General features: G+C 37.2%; 2 protein-coding genes across 7 annotated transcripts in view; one reads left to right on the top strand and one right to left on the bottom strand.

The window, feature by feature from the left end:
* Window positions 1-46: 46 nt before the first annotated feature.
* On the bottom strand, window positions 47-3,049 carry mad2l1bp (MAD2L1 binding protein). Its single transcript, XM_065296429.2, has 4 exons — window positions 2,922-3,049; window positions 1,623-2,017; window positions 1,211-1,488; window positions 47-1,081 (listed from the first exon to the last, which is right to left on the bottom strand). The coding sequence occupies exons 2-4, from the start codon at window positions 1,987-1,989 to the stop codon at window positions 551-553; spliced, it is 1,176 nt and encodes a 391-aa protein (XP_065152501.1). The 5' UTR covers window positions 1,990-2,017; window positions 2,922-3,049; the 3' UTR covers window positions 47-550.
* Window positions 3,050-3,223: 174 nt separating this feature from the next.
* macrod2 (mono-ADP ribosylhydrolase 2) overlaps window positions 3,224-22,771 on the top strand; it is a 690,444-nt gene continuing 670,896 nt past the window's right edge. For 4 of the 6 annotated variants that reach the window (XM_065296426.2, XM_065296424.2, XM_065296422.2 and 1 more), the window contains exons 1-3: window positions 3,224-3,449; window positions 5,497-5,601; window positions 9,847-9,942. In XM_065296426.2, coding sequence (XP_065152498.1) covers window positions 3,413-3,449; window positions 5,497-5,601; window positions 9,847-9,942 — 238 coding nt within the window. In that variant the 5' untranslated portion in view covers window positions 3,224-3,412. The remainder of the gene's footprint in view (window positions 3,450-5,496; window positions 5,602-9,846; window positions 9,943-22,771) is intronic. The other 2 variants (XM_065296425.1, XM_065296423.2) reach the window with 1 other exon arrangement.

Raw genomic sequence — 22,771 nt, 5'->3', positions numbered from 1 at the left:
AAAGCAAAATCTTAAATCAGTAAAAAATATTAAGCACCAAACTGTATTATATTCTTTTAAACAAGTTTTACTGCTAGACTTTTGAGTTGTAACAAAAAAAAAAACAGAATAGACAAATTCTTAATAATAGATAAAAAGCAGAAGCTGCCATTTAGCAAATGATTTTAAATCAAAATGACTTTGCAAGGACAGTCCCCCACGAAGCAGCTAGTAATGAACTGCCCTCCCCAATGGTACGAATAGTAAAAGAATGGGTAACATTTTGAGTCCCTGATCACATGCATCTGCTACTTGCACACTAGCATCCCAATCTGTTCCCAAGATTTATACTGTAAAATATAGCAAGATAAAAATGGATTATTATGATAATACAAACTTGTTATAAATAATCTGAGGTTTTAAAACATTCACATGAATGAAGCGTATTAAAAAAAAGCATCAGCCATTATTCTTTTCGGACAGTCATTGAATGAGTTGCCTAAGAATGGAGTGACTGTCAAACATTCCCTGAAATCTGTCTTTATTCCCTTTCTGTCTCAGTCACACATTTTCATTTACAAAAACCTTTGACAGTGGCAGGAACCTGAAACCATATATAATCCTCCAGGTCCCTGTTACATTTTTGCAGCTCCCCGACGAGGGACAAATCACTGGCTATAGAGATGACCTGTCGTTTCACTTTTGTGGGAACCCTAAAATCTAGTTTTGGTTTTAATCCAGTCACGCCACAATCCCTGTGACCCAGAGCCATAACGGTGGTGTTCATAAGACGAACAGACTTCACATCCGACAGCAAGTCGGCCACAAAGAGTGTGCGGAAGACCTGTCTTAGACATGCTGAGGTCCTTAAACTGTTTTCCCCAGCCCCGACGGCTACTGCTTCCATGTTGACCTCATACAGCTCGGTGGGGACGATTGTAGACCCACCAAGCATGAAAAGCACACGGGGGACTTGGCTAAGAGAGTACAGGGCTTCAAGGTGAGCCAGCACTTCATCCAGCTCCTGCAATGTTCGCTGGCAACGACGCCAATCCATACCGCCTGAATTCTTTACAGGCCGATGGTTCACCACACGCTCTGACTACAAGAAAAAACAAAGTTACATTATGCAAAATACGAAGTACTTACAAATAATTATCATTGCAGCTCTCTGAACTGCATTTTATACTTTTGCATGTTTTTTTTTTACATGTATGAGGTTCTCAGTTACCTGTGTGGCATTATGCTGCTGTTTCTGAAGGAACACCAATTGGTCATAGGTCATGGGCAGCTGTTGTCGCTGATAAAGGACACACTTTAGAAGTTCACAAACAAATCTACAGCAGCCGTCCTGTGTGATTCGTCCTGGGAAAACAATGGACACCTGTCCTTCCTCTTTTGCTCTTCGGAATATTTCCTCATCATCCAAATTGTGTGCAAACACTGTACTGGATTCCCTATCAGGCTGACTGTCAGAAGCACTGGCTAATGTGTCTATCTGCTGGCAACCTTAAAATAACAATACAAAATAAATTATGAAGAAAGCAAACATACAACAGACATGCTACAGAAGTTTAGGATATATGAAACAGACAGAAATAAAACCATGTTACAGAAAGTTTTAACCAAATGCCACTACATACCTAGACCAGAATCATCACAGCTTTGTCCTGTTCTTGACTCTTTTGGGTTATTAATGTTTTCTTTGTCCACTGGAGCATCGTGAGAGTCCACACAAACCATACGTCTCTCATTTATACTAATGTTACCAAGCACACACACATCCTCCCCCTCTGACTCGTGAGAGAATTGTGGATCGTCGACACGAGACAAAATGTTCCGCTCTATCTGTCCATCTGTTGAAGTCTTTAAATCCCCTTCTTGAGTTTTTAATTGATCGATGTGTATAAGTCTGTTATTTGTCCTGTTGGTTGAGTCCTCGGCGGCGTTACGAAGTTTAATGACAGTCATGATTGCACTATCAACTTCTTTCCTCGATCTCTCTTCCATTTCTACTGTTTGAATTTATCCTGCTGTGCTGCATCATGGGAAACACGGAAACCGGAAGTGGTAAGATATATAATAAAAGTCGTCGTTATAACGAAAGTTAACTATTAAATAATTTGACTAATATTATTAAAACGCACGTTTATATGTGTATTAGCATACATAAACAAATGCACGCTGTTGTTATTTTATACAATTTCGTTTCCATGACGAATTTAATACAAGGAGGCTCAAGAATGTCGCCCTCTACAGGTTGAAAGTTGTATAATGTTAGGTCAAGAATCAAGATAAAGCATTCTCAGACTTGGCAAATGTTGTCCTAAAATGCAGTAGAGTACACATTGTACAAGTAGGCCTATATTAAATGTGATCAATGTCATAGTGATATATTGCGTTACAAGCTGAACTCACTTGGGAAATGCTTGCTTATAAAACTGTCTTTTTTATATTGCAAAAAATGTTTTGTGTCTTAACAAGGCCAGTACAGTACATTTCATTTTAGGGATTTATACGTGCCATACCTTCAGGAGAACTTTATGCCTCCTTTATTCTAGACAGGATTGTTGCATAAATTCACAGAACCGGAGGCTGGATCTCCGCTTTCTTATGGATCAGACAGTAAGTGACCCACACCAAGTCACAAATAAATCTTCTCCCAGTTAGCACAAGTTCAAATTATTATGTCTGAGAATGCTGCTTTTAGAGAGCAGGGGCAGATCATTTAACATGACTGCGTATGAATATGTATTTAATAAAATCTAGGATGAAATGCCTCCCTATGCAAAAAGAGCAAGGACAGCATTTGCAAAAACCATAGTAAACCTGTTGCTTTAAAGTTTTGCTTTTACTATCAGTATCAGATCTGAACGTATGTAAAACAATATACAATACAATGTACAGTACAAAAGTCTACTGAGACAAATTATAATATTTACCTTTCATTGCAAAATATTTGGAGGCATAAAAATATAAGTGAGAAGTTATAAACAGATAAATAAATATAATGTAGCGCATCTATGCATCTATATCCACGCATGACACGCACCGCTCCAGTCTTTTCCAGCGCTCGCTCCCGCGGTTGCTACCCTACCAACCTTACAACGCTCTGACCGTCAACCTAACCCACGTTAAACGACACGCCTCCAATCTGACAGCCGCATTAAGACATCCAATAACAACATCACTTCCGCGTACAAAACGTCCAATCGCTGTGCGCTCTTTTCCACACAGGCTCCACGGTTGCTATTAAGGTAGGTTGTGTCACCCTACAGCCTACCCACCAACTACAAATTGACAGTTTCTCAGGTGAGGCGTTACATTACTGGAGCGCTTTCACTTTCTCTTGAGTTGTAGAGCTCATATCACTGTGAGCCTGGGGTTGTTTCACTCAAAATCCATTTACCAGAAGCCCTCATATCACGGCACCATGAGCAAAAAGAAAAAGGAGTGGACAGCGGAGAAAGGTAAGGCTCTTTTTGACTGCTCTTGTCTGCTCCGTTAAATGCAAGATTCTTCAAGGTCTGTCAGTGTGATCTGACACACGCGGAGTTGATTCTGGGTCCATGCGTTGAATAGGACGTGTTGAAATAAATTCACTGCTATTAGAATCAACAACACTGACACACGTACACCTTCACATGCAGGTAAAACGTCTGTACACGAGGCCCTGATGTGTTCAGTGTTTACACCTGTTTTAATGAAAACGCTACTAGTATTCATGCACTGAGCATGAAGTTGAGTTAGTTTATTATTGTCCTTGTCAATAGATTGGAACAGTCATGTTTGATTTGTGCAGTCTACATTAGATTTTGTCATAATAAAACATCCTATAAGCTTAAAGGTACTTTTGATTGAACTTGAACAAGACACGTGCACAACAGAAGTAATGGGTAACTGTAACAGGTGCTTTGTGAATGAGTTGGGATGCAAGCATAAACTAAAGTGTGTGTTATTATGGCTAATAAGTAAGATTATATCATGCAAGGGTACTCAGCTGTCACTCTTTCCAAGTAAATCCAAAGACCTTAAATTGGTTGTTCTAGTCTATGGGACAGTAGAGAGTTAAACCAGTGGTATATTTAGATTGTCTGCATCATCTGTTACATATAGCCACTTTAGTCATTTATGGTCATGTTTTGCAACAAAGTTTGCATGTATTTGTCATGAGTGTGACCTGAAATTTAAGCCTTAAGGATTGAATAGTTAAGAATGCAGTAAGGTATATACATGGTAAGTGTTCTTGGCTTCCTGCAGTGCAACTTTGTAGCCAGTGATGATGATAATGATTGAATAGTTTAGAATACAGTACGGTATATACATAGTGTTCCGGCATTGCAACAATGTAGCCAGTGATGATGCTTCATAATAGTAATTTCTTGCAATACCTCCTCCCCTGATTCATAATAGTATACGTTATGTTATATGCATTTACACATTTGCACATGCTTTTATCCAAAGTGACTTGCAGTGCATTACAAGGTACACATTTTATTAGTATGCAAGTTCCATGTGTTTGAACCCATGAACTTTTGCGCTACTAACGCAATGCTGTACCACTGAGCTATAGATGAGCATATGTTTATAAAATATGTATATAAAAATGTGTTTTTTGGCATTCCATGAAATGTGCAAGGAATGCTGCTTGCATTAAAATAAAAAAGTGCACATTATGCTCACAAAGGGGACCTTTTGGATGACGCCTTTGCTGGTCTAGCAATAAGGAGTGCTGGAAGATAAAAACAGAAAATAAATAAATTAATAAAGATGCTAGGAAAGGAAGACGTAGGGGCAGTCAGCGTGAAAAATCGGTAGCGTCTGCAGGAACACTCTGGGGCTGATTTATATCAAGTGTGTGAGAGCGAAGCTGAAGTTTTACGGTCTTGAGTGAGAGAAAATATTGTAGAAAAACCTCTTTGGAGTTTTAAAATTTGTCTGATGTATTTTTATATATAGATAAAATAATCATAGAAGAATTACACAATCCAAGGAGTTTTAAGAAACTTTTAGGAAGTTTTGGGAGTGTAGTCAATAAGTTTGCATTAAACATTTGCATTTTTATTGTGCTTTCTAATTTAACTTTGGTTTTACAAAGCATCTTATGCCCAGATATATTGTTGGTACTCATCGTTTACCATGCAAAATCAAATTACTTGCTGGAAAAGTAGTTCTGCACTGAAATATCCCAATAAAGCTTATCAGAAGAAGCAAAAGTGAAACTGGTCTGGTTCAGTGTCAAGCATGCAACGTGGGCCTGCAGCTGTATGCCGAGCAGTGTACCCTCATTAGCCTGTCAGTTCTTTCTCAGATACTTAGCCGGCTGCCACAATTACCACACCAAAGAGTACAGCACTCTGACAGCATTGCATAAAGATGGTCACAGATGTTCCTTTATGAGCCCCTCTAGTTCTATATAAACTGATTAGCCTTGCTTCACAATACATCCTCTCATCTATCTGCAATCCCGCATTGTGAAAATGCTAACGTTATGACATCAACTCTTCTGTTCCACAGATCGCTTACTCAGCCTCACAACTGAGGAGAGACGCAAAGATTATCGGGGCAACTACGTGGCACTGGAAAAGATTCCCAGCTGGGCAAGTAATGAGAACAACACAGGTAAATCCCACCAACACCTGCAGCCAGTTACATGACCAGTTAAGAACGAAAGTCAATGACAATACTGTAGCATACAGTTAAGGGCTTTCTTAACTTAACCTGATGAGAACACTGTTTAAAAACAAGCATTGCAATTGTTGAAGCTTTTATTTGGCTAAAAACAAAACCATAAATATCACAGTATAGGGTTGAATTATTGTCATTAAATAGCCCAGATGTTTGGATGTTTATGCAATAGAAGTGTAAAATGGGTCATTTTCAAATTCATAAAAGTTTGTCTGATTTTGTTGATGGTTTAAGAGCTATTTTTCTTGAAATTGCACAGTCATTCTCAGTAAGAAAACCAGACCAGTTGTTTTATGCCCTTCTCTGCCAGCAGGCATGATAGGCACTGCTATGCATGCAAGTGTCTTGCTGCCCTTTTAAATACAGAGGACACTTGGATCAGTCTCACCCTGACCAGACACATGAATCAGTCTTGCCCATCTCAAATGTCATGGCTTATTTATGGACGAACCTGCCAAAAGTTTGAAAAGGGCATTAGGTACTGTCCCAGTTCAAAGAAGGTTAGGTAGTTTTATTGTTACTTCTGAGATAGTTTTGCTTCTTGTCATCAAAGTTCTGTTTTTGTAAACCGAAAGATCAGAAAAGAAAGGCATAGATGTTGTAAGATCACCAGTGAGATAATGTTAAGGTTTACACTAATGCTTTGAGATAGTAAGGGTTGTACTGGTAAAACATTTGAAAATACCAAATGGTACACAAGGTTCTTTGACATGGCACTAATATACATGTCATTGGCAATGTTTACATGCACAACATTTTGTCAGTCCGACTGAACTTAATGTGATTGATGGTTACGCCAATACAGTTCACATTCCCCCTAAAAATTGCAATCTGATTAAAATGTTGGTTTACATGTACATTCTATACAATCTGAACCGAACGTCTGCGCAAGCGCACAGCTAGGGTTGCCAGATTTGCGTTAAACCATCGCCATGGACATTCAAAACTAGCCCAAAAGCATTCCAATGGCTCCTCACAATCCAAAACCAATAACTAATGCACAAAATCCTTTCATCTTTAACCTCAGGAAAAAAAAAACCCACAGACAGTTTAAGCCAGGGGTGGGCAGTTCTGGTCCTGGAGGGTCACAGTTCTGCAGAATTTAGCTCCAACCCTAATCAAGCACACGTGAAAAAAATCTAATCAAAGTTTTCAGTATTGCTTGCAAGTAAAGTTCAAGTGTACTTGATTAGGGTTGGAGCTAAACTCTGCAAGACCCTCCAGGACCAGAATTGCCCACCCCTGGTTCAAACAGTAACCCAAATCTGAACTAAAAAAAAGCAGAGGACTTGGCAACACCACCCAGTGCACAGCATCTCTCGTCGAGTTCACGCTTCACCTCTGGATAAATATACCAAGCTGTGTTGAAGAAAGTTCCTTCTTAAGAAGTTTTCAGATATAGGCAGTAAAAACACAATTTTCCAAAGGCGCAACGCTATTTTATTGCTTTATGTAGCCTAATGTTATGAAAGTACACATGAACGCCGTAGAATGTACAGCACATGACCACATTACCTTAATAATGCATTGCCTTGCTATTGCATGTTTCTGTGACCAAGAATTATGTAAGAATTATGGGTAAGTAACTCCCTGTGATCTGTAAATTTTCTTACAACAAAATAAGCTTGTTTCATCTTCCTCTAAAAACTGAGAGACCTACCCCAAATTCATAGGCTGAGCTGATCTTACTGTGGTGGGCTGTTCTCAAACAACTAACTTGATAGCAATCTTACAAATGGGTTAGTTATCTCTGCACATCCAAATATACATTTTCTTTCTTTAGAAACAACGCATTTAAACAAGGTCTTTCTATTGACGGTTTCAGCAGTAACAACATAAACAAGCGGCTTTCGTTGTCATCACGTAACTTCCGGTAAAATCCGATAAGAATAAATAACAACAAAGTCCTTTTAATGTAGTTTATTTATATAAAAAGCAAAATAAACAACACGTAGATTACATAGGAAACAAAAAAATTAGTTATTTTCAACAAGAAGAGTTCATTCGATGAAACCGTCTTTAGCTCAGTGGTAGAGCATTGTTATAGCACCACAAACTTTGTGGGTTCGCTCCAAGTAACACACATAATGATAAATGTATACCTTGTATTGCATTGTAAGTCGCTTTGGATAAAAGCCTCTGGAAAATGCATACATGTAATGTAAACAAGGTTTTAAAATCTGAAATATTTCACTTAGAACCAGGCCATTTTATCTTTAGTTTTTGTAGTGAGAAGGTATCACAAATACTAAATGGGCCATTTCCGCTGACTTGGATGAGGTTTGTTACTAACACTTCATGTTTGTGTTCCACCAAATGGCTTTGTCCTGTGCCAGCAAGCCTGGAGATGATCTGACAAGAGGAGGTGACCTGTTTCATTCACATTATCTCCTTATCTTAGAGGAAATTCTGCAGGTGTTACAGGCAATTATGCAAATAAGCACAATAAACACAATTGCTTGCACATTTGCATGTGCTTGTGCAAATTCTTTGTATTTTCTGCAGCCTGTAAGATCTCATTGGGTTGCTCACTGGCTAATGGCAACAGTTTGGGGCCTGATGGTTTGGACGTCCTAATCGTTGGGCTGCTAGCTGTTCTTCAGACCCATATGCACAGTGTTGCATGCCAGTAACCAGCCAGATCTGATTTTGTTGGTTCCCACTCTCTGATTTTGTAGATGATATTGAAACTCCAGTAGGTGATTTGGCTATTAGTAGAAGGATGCCTATATTCAACATGCCTGTTCCATTACAGAAATTACTTTTTAAAAATGTAAAATTAAATATTTGATGTCCACAGAATATGTAAGGTTTTAGCTCAAAATCCCATATAGATAATTTATTAATATATGTTAAAACTGTCACTTTGTAGATGTGATTTGGTGTTTTTGGGTGTGTCCTTTAAAATGCTAATGAGCTGATCTCGGCACTAAATGGCAGTGCCATGGTTGGATAGTGCAGTTTAAGGGGTTGTATTATCGCTTTCTGACATCACAAGGGGAGCCAAATGTTAATTACATATTTTTTTCACATGCTAGCAGAAAATGGTTTACCAAAACTTTGTTGCTGGGTTAATTGTTTTAAAATTTTCTAGGCTGACAGAAGCACTGGGTACCCAATTATAGCACTTAAACATGAGTCAGATTTTCATGATATGTCCCCTTTAAAATATAATATCAATGTTCGCAGACATTAGCAGTCAATTGTGATAATATTCCTCAATACTACTTTACTAAAAATATAAACATTTTGTCTTGATAACACACAATCATACTCTCAATCCACTTGGTGGATAGCTGACATACACAGAGTTCCCACGGGTCATTGAAATCCTTGAAAGGTTGTTGATCTTGGGAAAAAAATTCAAGGCCCTGAGAAGTTTTTGAAAATATACATGCATAGATACAGGTCATTGAAAGTGCTTGAATATATTTTATGCAAGAAGTTTTCTGGAAAAAAAATCCATATTATTCCCTGTGTAGTGTAGGATAATATCATAAAAATTCTAGGCTTTTTAAGCACACATGCTAAAGTGTTCACTTTAAATGCTTATATCTTCTGTATGCGAATGTTGATTCATACCAAAATGCTTTTTTGCATAGTTGTGTTTGACAAATGAAAACGTCTCAGGTTACGTATGTAACTGTTGTTCACTGAGAAGGGAATGAGGCGCTGCGTCTCCTTGCCATACTTCCTGCGTCCCTGTAACGCCGTCTTTATCATTATTTGAAATCTTGCCATACTTCCTGGCTCCTGCGTCACCCTGTCTTTTCGTTAATCCTCACCATTGGTTTAATTTGATATACACATTCAGAAGCACTTACCCCTGGAGATGTCCCCAAAGTGTCACCGCAGTGACGCAGCCGAGTTCCTTCGAAAGGGAACTGTAACAATGTATCTTAAAAGGTAACACGATGTAACCTTGCTCTCACTTAAAATGTGTCCCCACATTAAGTCCTTGAATTTGAGGGTATTGGGCCTGGATAATCCTTGAAAGGTCCTTGAATTTAAAGTTACTAAGGTGTGGGAACCCTGCATACACTTTCATCAAACCACAGTGTTTACAACTGAGTGTTTACAAAGTAGATGTAGGTCAGTGGACTGTTTTAGGGCCTTTAATGAACGTGATATTTATTAGTATTGCATTGTCTACATAATCTTTTATTCTGCTCCATACAGAGGGTAAAGAACAGAAGTCTTCCTCTCTGGCTGATAAAGTGTCTCTGTACAAAGGTGACATTACTATTCTGGAGGTGGATGCCATAGTAAATGCCGGTGAGTATTCTGATTCTAATCAATTTCTCTCTTAAAGCTTCGGGATAAAGTCGGCCAGACTATAAACGGATGATGAACGTGATGCAGTTGTTTTTTATGAAACCCAAGTCAGTAATGAGTTGTAGTTGTTACTTGTGAGATCTTGCACTTGGTTCTTTTCTCCAGTTGTTGACTTTTGCACATGGTATATTGCGCTTTGTATTTGTTGAGCTGGTCCTCCCTCTAGTGTCTGTAAGCGGTATAGGCATGACTACATTTTTCTGGGTGATCATGCAGTGTAGATTCAGGGTTACTCTCATAGTTTAGATTTAAACTTTAATAATAAAGCAAGAATTACTAAAAATTACAGTTTGATTAGTATTGCAACTAAACTCTGCAAGAGAGGATCAGAGTTAAATACTTCTGCTAATGGTTTATCTTCTCATACACTGTTTGTTTCTTATAACAGTGCATTTTTATGTTTATATTCTTTCACTATCAGTTCTGTAGTCATGTTATTTCTAAGTGATAAGATGTGTTGAAATTTCCACTTCCGAATTAAACAATTTGTCTGGTAGAGGAAGCCATCAAAGCAATGTGTAAAAAATGATTTGTATTCATTTGCAAATTTTGCTCACATAGAGAGTATTTTGCATGTTTCTAGCTTGTTAATTGTCTTGTTCTCATGTCACAGCAATGGTGTTTAAAATATTTTTACATTTTAACATTGTATGGTGATTCAAATCTGTTACTTCTGAGGAAAAGCAATGCTTAAAATAGACGTTCTGCAAAAAACAAACTAATTCAATGGTTTCCGTTGTGGCGAGAGTGCATAAAACACTGTCATGGTTTACCTCAAGACCTGACTTGCCTAGATTATTTAATATTTATTGTATTGTCTAGTCTAGTAGATGATTAAGTTGTATAGAAATTAGATTTTTTCCCCTAAAGCTGCTTATCTCCGTGTCATTCATACAACGGAAGTGTTTAACATCTCTGAATACAGAGCATGATAAGAAAAAGCTGGACGTCTGAAACTTATTTTTGATGAGAGTCTGTAATTTTTACCGGACTGTTGAATTTGTAACTGCAAACAGAAATTCTCAGCAGCTGGTTTGTGCTGTTCATTCACATTATTGTTCATGATTGATTGAGCATCTAAGTTTTTTTTTTTTTGTTTATCTGTCCTCTTCAGATGTAGCATGACTTTAACTAGAAAGCCTTTCTGGCCAACTACATGTTTAAGATACACATTTTTCTCGTTGCATGGTTAAGAATAATCAAATATTTTATTTTAAAGACAGGTTGCATGATTTTTGAAAAAACACTTTGGAAAAGGGAGTCATGCCCGACTACCAGAACACATTTGTAGCCAATCAGCAATAAGGGGCGTGTCTACTAACCGACATCATTGCCTGGGTTGCGTATGTGTGGGGTGGGTCTATCAAAAGAAGGTCCAGATTCTATTAGGGTAGGGGCATATTTGTTTTAGTGATTTCAAATGTCAACATTGGCTTTCAGAGATCATGCACCCCACCTTTAACAGATTTTCGAAAGGTATCGTACACTGGAAGTGCACATTAAATAGCGCAAGCTTAATCAGATAGCGTCTACTTCAAAATGCAAAATATACGTAAGCAGCCAATGTTAATCGCGGTTGGGTTAACAATTTGGGACAAATATAATGTTATTTAAAGTTAAACTATGTAAGTGGCGCTCTGTGGCGTGACAGGGATTTGAGCAGCGTCTTAAGTCCCAGCGGACACCCGCCGCCAGGTGCCGCCGTACATTCATAGAAAATAATGTGTTCTGTTTTTAGATTCATGGCGCGACACGGAGCTTCTTGTCTGGTGTGCGACCCCCTTTAGAGTTATGCTACATTTTCAATTAAAAATGTATTTCTGCTACAGCGACTTTGAAAATAAATATTGTTTCATAGCAGGCAGCTTTACAATGATTACTGCCTTATAAACCCCACTGAGCGAGATAAAGGAGAGTGAAATAATAAAGAAACGCTAGAAAGATACAAAGCACATGCAGTATAACTTATTTTGAAGTGTAGTATAAAAAGAGAGGGAAACGTAATTTTGAAGCCTAAAATAAAAAATCTAATTGTACTCAGATTTTCTGTGGACCCCTAGAACCTCCCCTGATGTAAGTCACCGGTCACATTTTATGAGTTCATGAGTAACATTCTGTTTTGTGACGGTTATGTGATTTGACCTTTAGTATAGTGCAACCTAGCAGAAAGTTTCATATGGTATGCAAAGAAAACAGGAAATGAGAACCACCAGATAGGGCTGCTGCTCTAATATGGGGGTCTGATGCAATTGTAATGATGTGAAACTGCATTTGCAAGCAGAATGAATCATGCGTTTGTTTGCAATGCGGACAAAGTTTCAACAAGTTGGTTGGCAGGTTCTTCCCATCAGCGGTCACATTTAAGAACCCAGTTGGGGATCGTGCAATTGAATTAGAAAAGTAATTGGTTTAAAGGCTCAGAGTATGATGGAGGCGACTTATCATGCAGACGGGTGGCTGTTCATCCATCAAAGGCCAATGGCTTAGGCCAGGAAAGTAATCGTATTATTGCAACATGGCTTTAGACTTATTCTTAAAGCCCCATTTTGCTTTAGTGTTTTTGTGTTTTGATTCCTGGAATGATGTTTTCATCTCAAAAAGCTGTAATGCGATAAGAGCAAAGCCTCTTTATGATTGCATAGAGTTGCTCGGGTTTCTAGTTGTCTGGGTGGAAGTGCAACATTATGCAAGCTTTTGCCAAAAAGATCTTCAGGGTGTTTGTTTACCATAATTCCTCCATTTTAAAAGTTTAACAATTACAAAATTTTACCATTACGAAAAAAGAAGAGTTTCAATAAATCTATGGGGCAATTTCACTGATTTTCCAGATTTTTGCTTAAGGGGGAGACGTGTCCTCTAATTTGGCCTCTTCGTCATCCTACCTATTTAACTACCTAGGTAATCAAGAAAGAGCCATTTCTGACTTTTTCTCTTCCTCTTTGTGGGGATTTATGAGTAATCATTGTTATTTTCGTCGTGCACTCCCACAGTCTGATTTCCGGTGTCCGTGCACACATCCGTCTGTGTTTACACTGTCCCCGGCCTTGCAGAGAGGGACTGTAAAAAACTCTTGGAAGCGAATAAAATTGACTGATTATCCCCGTTGCTCTGATAATTATGTGGCGAGGTTGACGCAAGAGCCATCATCTTGTCATAAACTGTTCCTGAATATAATCGTTTTTTATTCATCTCTTTTTCCCACCCAGTAACCCAGCTTCCTTCAACCAATTTAAAGCATTTAATGTTGAGGAATATTACTGCAATAAAAGGCTCTTGTTCAATCAAAAGGCCTAATTCAGATCATGTAATATTATTATAATCTTCAAACTTGGGTTTAAATACTCTGATTAGTTCATCTGGGGTTTATAGGTATGGCCATAAATGACACGACTGTATAAAGAAATAGTTCTACCTAAAACATCATAGTGTTTTTTTATGTTTTTTGGTTGGGGAGCTATTTCTTTAAACATTAAATCATCAGTAAAAATAAGACCAAGAGGTGACAATCATACAATCTGTCATACTGTTTCATTTGGTTCACACTTTTGAATTAGTTCAGCGAGGCATCTCATAGTAATCACATGTTCTGCATTGCCTGACATCTCTGTAATGGATCTGGAACTAAATGAATTACCTTATTTATTTATTCTGTACAGTGCTTGACAGACTCCAATTTGTGATGAGCCATTCTTGCTTGTATTTCAGTAGATTAATTTTTTTACTTCTACACAAGACACCGATCAACCAATCACGGTCGCATTCAGGAGCATGTATCAACTGAATCCTCATAGTTTTTTTGTCTTTGTGATTTCACCGAAAATAAAAAGATTGATTTTAATCCAGCATTATTAGTTAATAAAGTGCGCTGCTTTTACACTCAGGCCATGTAGCGTTTGCATTGAAAATGTCAGGCGGCATGAAATTAAATGGCAACAGTAATTAATTCTGGACGGCTTCATGCTGCATGCTGAGAGAGGTGAGGCTGTAAGCACGTTAAATGGGTTTTTAAATCACTCTCTGGATGGCCAATTATTTTTTCATGGAAATAAATTTCTTGTCAGAGCTGCTAATTGAAATCGCAACTGACACCAAGGCCGTGATGGGTGCAAAAATTTTAATTGCTCTCCCTTTCTTGTTTTCACACAAGGTGCTGTTTCGCTAAGCAAACAAAACAAACACCAAATAAAAAATTTTGACATCTGACAGGGCGGTCAGGCGATGGAGCTGTTAAATATAGAGCTTTCACAAAAAACGTCTGTGTGTTAACTGAAAAATAAACTAAAGACGAAACTCAAAGTACAATCGAAAAAGTATTTTTCATCTCGACTAAACCGGAGATATTTAAAGCTTGCAATTGAGCGCAGCCTTTGTGCTGACGATGAGAAATGTCGTTTTGTAATTATGGGAGCTCTTTAAAAGAGAAACTGAAAGCTATGTCTCTTGCCCTGTAGCGGGGTGAGACTCAGTACGGATGAATACAGTAATGGAGTCTAATGCACTCTGAACATTAAATGTTCTATGAGTCACAAAGCTTAATGGAGAGCACTTGCATGTTTAACCAAAGATGGGCCTCGGTTCTTTTGTAATTGACATTTGAGAGTGGGAGAAGAAGAATCCTTAACACGTTTTGCAAAAAGGGGAAAAAAGGGCCTGCGTCTATTCTGTCCTCTCAAAAAAAAAAAAAAAAAAGATATAAGACCGTACACAAGAAATAAATCAGAGCTTATGTTGCTAAAAGTATACTAGAGATGCCTTTTTATGTGAAAGACGTGAGAAGTAAAGTTGTGATCCTGAACCACAAAACCAGTCTTAAGTCTCACGGGTATATTTGTAGCAATACCCTACTATACGTTGTATGGGTAAATATACATTTTTCTTTTATGCCAAAAATCCATGAAGATATTTTGTAAATTTCCTATTTTAAATATATCAAAGCTGCATTTTTTTGTGAGTGGATGCAGTTGCTAATGACTTTATTTGGACAACTTTAAAGGCGATTTCCTGAATATTTTGATTTGTTTACACCCTCAGATTCCAAATGTTCATATCTTGGCCAAATATTGGGTCTCATTCACTAATAATTGTGTAAGCTTTTCATATTTATACACACACTTGATCTTCTCAAGAAAACTTTCCACCAAATTCACAACACGAACACGTGCGACGTACATTAGTTTGTACTTGTTCTTACGTTAGTGAATTTGGGCTGTTGCACAAGGTTGGTAATTTGCATAAACACGCCCAAACAAGCTCCATATAAGGGTTTTCCACCATGCAGCGCTAGTCCACAGAAAATTTTAGAGCAGTTTGTCATAGAAGCAAAAGAGCTCAAAAAGAAATCCGAAAAGAAAAGCGTGAAGATTTGTCATTACTCGCATCTTCTATATGTGTAGATAAAAAGTAGACTATAATTATGTATAATATAATGTGTGTGTATATAATAATAATAATAATAATAATAATAATAATAATAATAATAATAATAATAATAATAATAATAATTATTATTATAATAATAATTATAATAATAATTATAATAATAATAATAATTATAATAATAATTATAATAATATAATAATATAATAATATAATAATAATAATAATAATAATAATAATAATAATAATAATAAAAATATAATAATAATAATTATATAAATAAATAAATATATATATAGCCTAGTATTTGATTATAGCGTACGTGATTAATGCGTAAGAGTGATTTTAGATTTTCTTGAATTTTTGCGCACATTTTGATACAAAATTTTTTGTTGAATCACGATTTATTCATGAAAACGTGTACGCACATTTCACGCACACATTTGTGCGTACGCATGCTAAGTGAATGAGACCCATTGTCCTATCCTAACAAACCGCATATCAATGAAAAGCTTATTTTCAACTTTTAGATGATCCCTTATGGTCCAGGGTCACATTTAAAGTCTATCATATTTCTGTTCAATGTATGCACCATGATGAATGTTTTAGTGGGTGTTAGCGATACAAGATTTATTGAAATTATAGAAATAGTATGTATTTTATAATGATTCGCAGTGAATGATTTTAAAAAGTGTAGTTTTAGATATGCAGAAAGACTGGTGAGACTTGGAGAGCCTCACGTATGGAAGACACTACAGAAATATTGAACAGCCAATGGTATTCGTCCCCAAAATTTTGACATTGTTTTTCTTGTTAGCACAGTTTTCATATAAGCCTGGTAATGGCTGTCATCTAAGACCAGACAGAAAACTCAAGTTTTCTTATGGTAAAACACACCTTGCTGAAGATCAATAAGAGCTGTCATTCTTTCAAGGATATTTTCTTTGTCTCTGATTGTTTAAGGATGTGGGAAGCTGGACAATTTAAGGACTTGCCAAGTTATTTTCAGCAGAAATGTTTCTGCAGTGATTTGAGCAAGATTGTGTGTACATACTTAAGGATATTTTGGGGAAAAAAGTGTACCCCAAGACCTGACAAACTGGAGTAAAATCCCCCTTTGTGCTCAACTAGACATCCACTAGTTGAGTTGGCGCACTCAACTAGTGCTCTAAAAAACAATCAAAGTCTATGGAATGTCCTCGGATAACTTAGTGTGTGAACTTGTGCTCTGAAAAACAATAGAAGTTTATGGAATATCCTGACATAAGTAAGTGTTTGAACGTGTGTGTTTAGATGGATGAGGAAGGAAAGTGAGATGAGACTAAACATTTTGCTCTATTCCTGTTTGGCCCTTGATAAAATCTGTTTTTGATCTATAGCCAATATTATTATAGGTCAGTAAAGCTGAATTAAGACCCTCCCAAACACACACACACAAATCCAGACACAGTTTAAATCCACGTCCAGTGTTTGGGTTGGACAGTTGGAAAATCAATGGCCATGGCCCATGGCAGTTACTGCTCTGATGAACAGTAAAATAACTGTGGATGTGTGTGTGTGTGGAGGGCTGAATTGCTTTAAAAAGTCTTGTTAATACTGTCAGCGTGATGGAAATCATGTACAGAATTTTTTTCAGCACATAGCTGTAATATAACGCACACATTCAAGGCCATTCAGGAGCCTTTGCCGCTAAATTATTTGTTTAAGGAGTATCATAATGTTCAAGAACAACACAAAATCCTAGTCAAAGAAAAACAACATGGCGTTATTTTATATGCGCACATATTTAACCGCCAGGAAATGCCAACAGCCGAAATGTATATGTGGCAAGCTGAATGGTCTTGAGATTCACAAAAATCACTAAATCGGGAATAAAGTAGGAATTTGCACATACGTTTTGCGTCCAAAAGGGAAAATTCATCAAATTTGATGACCGAAGGATATTTTGAACAATGAGTCTCATTCACTAAGCATGCGTACGCACAAATTTGTTTGTAAAATGTGCGAACAAATTTGTTCGTAATCAAACCGTTTGTGAGACCCACTTAGTTCCATAATATTAGTTTTTTTGGAAGTGAATTGGGCTCACAAATGGTTTGGTTACAAACATTCCTCAAAGTATCTTCATTCCTGTTCATCAGAACAAAAAAAATTTATACAGGGTTGTAACAAAATTAGAGTGGGTAAAGGATGACAGAATTTTTTATTTTTGGGTGAACTAACCCTTTAAAGCAGAGGCTTTAACTCATTTCACGCCGATGACCCCTTAAAGGGATAGTTGACTTAAAAATGAAAATTCTGTCATCATTTACTCATCCTCATGTTGTTCTAAACCTGTATAAATGTCTTTTTTCTGATGAACACAAAAGAAGATATTTAGAGAAATGATGGTAAACACACAGCAGATAGTGACCATAGACTTCCATAGTAGGAATAAAAAAATATGATGGAATTTAATGGGTACCGTCAAATGTGTGCTTACCATCATTTATCAAAATATTTTCTTCATCATTTATCACAATACTTTCAAAATATTTTTTTCCTACTATGGAAGTCTATGGAAGGATACTTACTGCTGTGTGTTTAGCATCATTTCTCAAAATATCTTCTTTTGTGTTCATCAGAAAAAAGAAATTCATACAGGTTTAGAACAAAATGAGGATGAGTAAATGACGACAATTTTTATTTTAAAGTGAACTATCCCTTTAATGGATAGAGAGGAGGAGCAAGGCCCCCAGTAAATGTTTCAAATTAAGACTGGATTTACATACTGTATGATGCTTAATTTGTAAATATATTAAAATTAGCATTTTTGTATACAACAATACATACTGTTAATATACTATATAACATTTTAATTTTCTAAATAGATTTTGATGGGGGAACCCTCATGTTAATCAATTTTTATATTATTTATATGAAAATCATTATCATTTCTATTATTTCATATACATAAATTTTTGTTTGATGCCTTATTTAATTTTTCTAAATAAATAAATAATAAATAAATACATGATAAAAAAATTGAATTCAAACAGTATTTGGAGGACCCCCAGTAATACCGTCACGGACACCCATGCCTTTAAGAAAACATGGCCAGCACTTTTATATACATTGCCAGCTTCTTAAAGCTATTCTCCATCTAACTGTGTCAAATGCTAATGAATTATAAACCGTTTTTCTCTCTTTAAAGCTTTAAATCTGAGGTGTGTTGTAGCCAAGGTGCTGTTTGAATCTTTGGCCTAAAGGGGGCACTGTGCATCCACAAGAATCCTGACCCGTCGGCAACCTGAGAAGACTGCTCCAACCCTCATATAAACCGCCAGCGCTCATCTCTGTTGTTTTGACCAAATCCACAGCACTTGTTTAGATAGCTGTTTGTATTCAAGGGATGTCGTGTTGTGACTGATGCCTCTTGTTTTACTTTAGTCTTAGATTACTGGGATAAAGGGGATGTAGCTCATGGGTTCTCTACATGTCTACAGCTGCCCACATGTTGAAATGTAGTCACTTTTATGTGAGCTAATAAATATTCACGACTCGAGACCCTGCTGGGTTAGTATTTGTTTACAGCTATTAAAGTATTGATAAAGCGTGTTTATAGCATATATAAACCATTAGATTTGTTCTGTTCCATGAAATGAAAAGGAAGGAAGAGAGGCTCGGAGAACTTGCCAAAACATTGTGTCCATCAAATCATGCTGCGTAAATGTGTTTTTAGGACCTGCTGAACCTGAAGAGGCACAAGCATTCGGATGGTGAGAAATCCGATAAAAGCAGAGAGATGAATTTATTCATTGCATCCTGAGAAGAACATTTTCCCAGAAGTGACTTTCACCAAGCCACCTGCTGGTTGGTCTTTGTGTTGCTGTTTTCCTCAGAAATTCCCCAGATGTGTTCTGGTTTCCTCATTTTTCCTGCCCGTTCTGCTGTTTAGTCCATTTTTATGACTAATCTGTAGTTTTCTTGACATTCGCTTAAGCCTTTCCATACAAGCTATCAACAAAAAGTCTGTGCCTTAGCAGAAATGCTTATTAGGTGCTTGGTTACATGCCCACGGTGGGAATTTTTGCAGTAATGGTCCCTCTGAACATTTTCATAATGGGCAGTTCAGCGCTCCACAAATACAGATTTAAAAAACCATGTGCTATTTTTGAAGGAGGTTATTTGCTTAGACTTTCTGAAAAAGACATGTCGGTTAATGCAGACCACCATGGGCTTATCAGAGTTACGCCTTTCAGTAATACCCCTAAGCCTGGGATACAATTGGATTTTCTTTCTCCTTCCCAGTAAAGGACCTCTCCCAGCGTTCCACACTCATTTCATAACAGACGCCATTCCTACTGAGTATCTATTGAAAAGACACGCAAACAGGCTCCAGATCAAATATTCTCGGATTGATTACAAAGCAGAGTCTTTTACAAAGTGAGCTGTTTTTTGCAAAAGCCCCTTCGAGGGCCTGCAATGAATTGTGGGATAAATGCAGTTGATGTGAGTTTTAATTAACAGGCCATAATTATAAAACGCTCAGTATAGAGCAACACATTACTGGGTGAAATTTAGACTTGATATTTAAATTGAAATGGGCCTGCACTCTCTTTCGGTTAGTGCGTAACTTTATCTGCACTTCTGAGCACAATTGCAGATCAAATGGTGGTATAAGGAAATTGATTTCGATGATGTGGTAGCTACCCTGCACTTTAAACAGATGGAATTGAACGGATCTGAGCTTTATGGCTGTTAAGACCAACCTCCTGTTCTCTTCCATCTGTATGCTAATGACAAACGAATGGAGATTGTTAAGGAATAAGTTTCAATTTGCTTGACAGGCTTTATTGTTCTTATTGCGCAACCACAGCAGTGTGCTAAGCTGAAAATATGGGATGGATTGACGTTTAATGCTGTTATAAGCATATATTATTTCAAAAGCCTTTGTGATTTTTGACTAATAATACTTTGTAATCATATTCAGGAAGATTTGATTCTTACCGTTTTGGAATCCATTTAGCTGATCGTCGAGTCATGGCGCTACCACTTTTAGAATAGCTTAGCACAATCCATTGAATCTGATTAGACCGTTAGCATTGCGCTAAAAATAACCATAGTTTCGATATTTTTCCTATTTAAAACTTTACTCTTCTGTAGTTACATCGTGTACTAAGGCGACGGAAAATTAAGTTGCGATTTTTCTAGGCAGATAGGTGTAATAATTCTGGCGTAATAATCAAGGATTTTGCTGCCGTGACATGGCTGCAGAAGGCGCAATGATAGTACTAATGCCCGAAAATAATCCTATGCTATTGAAAGATACTAAGGGGACTATTTTAATATCATTGCGCCTCCTGCAGCCTTGTTACGGCAGCAAAGTCCTTAAATATTACGACAGAATGAGAGCATAGGTCCTAGCCATATCTGCCTAGAAAATCGCAACTTTTTATTTTCCATCGGTCTTAGTACACGATGTAACTACAGAAGAGTCAAGTTTTAAATGGGGAAAAATATCAAAACTTTTTTAGGTTATTTTTAGGTGCGATGCTAATGGTCTAATCAGATTCAATGGATTGTGCTAAGCTATGCTAGAAGTGATACCGCCAGACCCGGAGATCGGCTGAATGGATTCCAAAATGGTACGAATCAAATGTTTAACTCTAGGGGAGCTGGAAAATAAGCATATTTTCAAAAAAAGCGGAGTGTCCCTTTAATATGTTTACAGTGCTCCCATAATGTATTTGGCCAAATAAGTCATGCTTAAAACGTGAAGTGGCACCTGAAAAGTGAAGGCAAATAATTGTTGATGTTTTCTCAGCACTAACCTGTAGTTACTGTTTGCAGTAACCTTTTTTATGTTCTGTTAACACGGTTGTCTGGTTCATTAGCTTTCTCTGGCCCTTATTTGAACCCAAGATAACACATGCCCTCATATCTTCTCCAAGTAGCAGTTTTGTGATTGCGCACAAGATCCAATAAATGAGCCACCTTGCACTTCTTTATTGTTAAATTTTTAATACTTGGATTGATTTTGCATTAGTTTAATATTAATTTCAAGTTTTTAAACATTTGTAAACAGATGACAATTCTGTTAGTTGGCTCTAAGACTAAGCTGAACTGACTGTTGATATTATATTTGATTTACATTTTATGCATTTGGCAGACACTTATCCAAATTGCCTTACAGTAGGGCTGGGTGGTATATCGAGTTTTAATAATATATCTGTATTTTGTTCATGTGGAATATGGCATGAGAAAATGGAGAAAAGTCTGATATGACCCTCATTCATTGCGACAGAAGCTCTGCCAGAAATGCACAATAAGATTTCTTCAATTTGTTTTCATCATACACTGTTTTAATAAAGGTGATTGTGACATCGCACATGAGGCTTTAAAGCGTAACTAAACCCCTGGTCAGAGCCTGACTCCACCCACTGCAATATTTGAAAAATGCAAGAAAAGTGGGCAGATCCCAACGGAGATCGAGGGGACGAACTAAGTGTGTGGTGAGATTGTAACAAGGGCGTGGTGAGCTTGAAACTGCTTATGTCACGAGTCATTTCTTGGACCCAACATCCAATAGGAAAATTCAACTGCAGTAGCCACCGTTCAACCTTAAGAGGGCAGCACTCAGACGTTTTTACACCATATATTGTAGTATTGAAACACTTTATATCCAAATGTCAAAAAACTTACTAAAATCAATGAACAGCACTAATAAAGCATCATTCTTACAGATCATTAACTAAAAAAAGTTGGTTTGGGGTTTAGTTACTCTTTAATACGTGGTATTTTCTACAAAGTGGTAATGTTTATGAAAAATTGTTTGCACATCCCTCTTCATCACAAAATTACTAAGATATACATTTTGCTTGCATGTTGCACTGTATACTTTTTATTAGTTTGTGTGTTCTATGGAATCGAACCAATGACCTTTGTGCTGCTAACGCAATGCTATACCAATTGAGCTACAGGGTGCATGCATAATACAGTGTGTATATATACAGATAGTGAGGCTAAAGATTAGCAGTTAAAGTAGTAAAGAGTCTCTGGAGCGCAGGGTCATACAGAGATGATGCAGAAATGCTGTTGATTCCCAGCACTGGAGGAGTTTGTCTACCGCAGAGCATTCAGAAGTTGTGACCTTAAGCAAACCGCATTTGTTTAACCTCCCCAAGCTTTTCGGCACATAATGGAATGATGGCTGCTGCCATTATCGTAATGAAATGGCCAAATAAGTGACTTAAATGTAGATAATAAGCGGCGACGCTTGTCAGCATGTTGTTTTGTTGCCCTTTGATTGTGTGGCTGGCAAGCCCACCAGTCCAATTAATGCTGCCAATGTGACAGGCATGAGTCTTTAAAGATCTAGCAGAATTAGAAAAATGCACCGTATAGTCTAGCA

Source organism: Paramisgurnus dabryanus, chromosome 20 (genome assembly GCF_030506205.2).
Source record: "Paramisgurnus dabryanus chromosome 20, PD_genome_1.1, whole genome shotgun sequence".
NCBI classification, from domain to species: domain Eukaryota; kingdom Metazoa; phylum Chordata; class Actinopteri; order Cypriniformes; family Cobitidae; genus Paramisgurnus; species Paramisgurnus dabryanus.
Note: the sequence above shows the minus strand (reverse complement) of the source record. Positions and strands in the feature narration are given on the sequence as shown.

Coding starts and splice junctions, on each gene's coding strand:
- mad2l1bp (XM_065296429.2), bottom strand. CDS start 1,989: ATGGAAGAGAGATCGAGGAAAGAAGTTGATAGTGCAATCATGACTGTC. Junction 1,489..1,622: donor CTGTGATGATTCTGGTCTAG/GTATGTAGTGGC, acceptor TGTTATTTTAAG/GTTGCCAGCAGATAGACACA. Junction 1,082..1,210: donor AGCAGCATAATGCCACACAG/GTAACTGAGAAC, acceptor TTTTTCTTGTAG/TCAGAGCGTGTGGTGAACCA.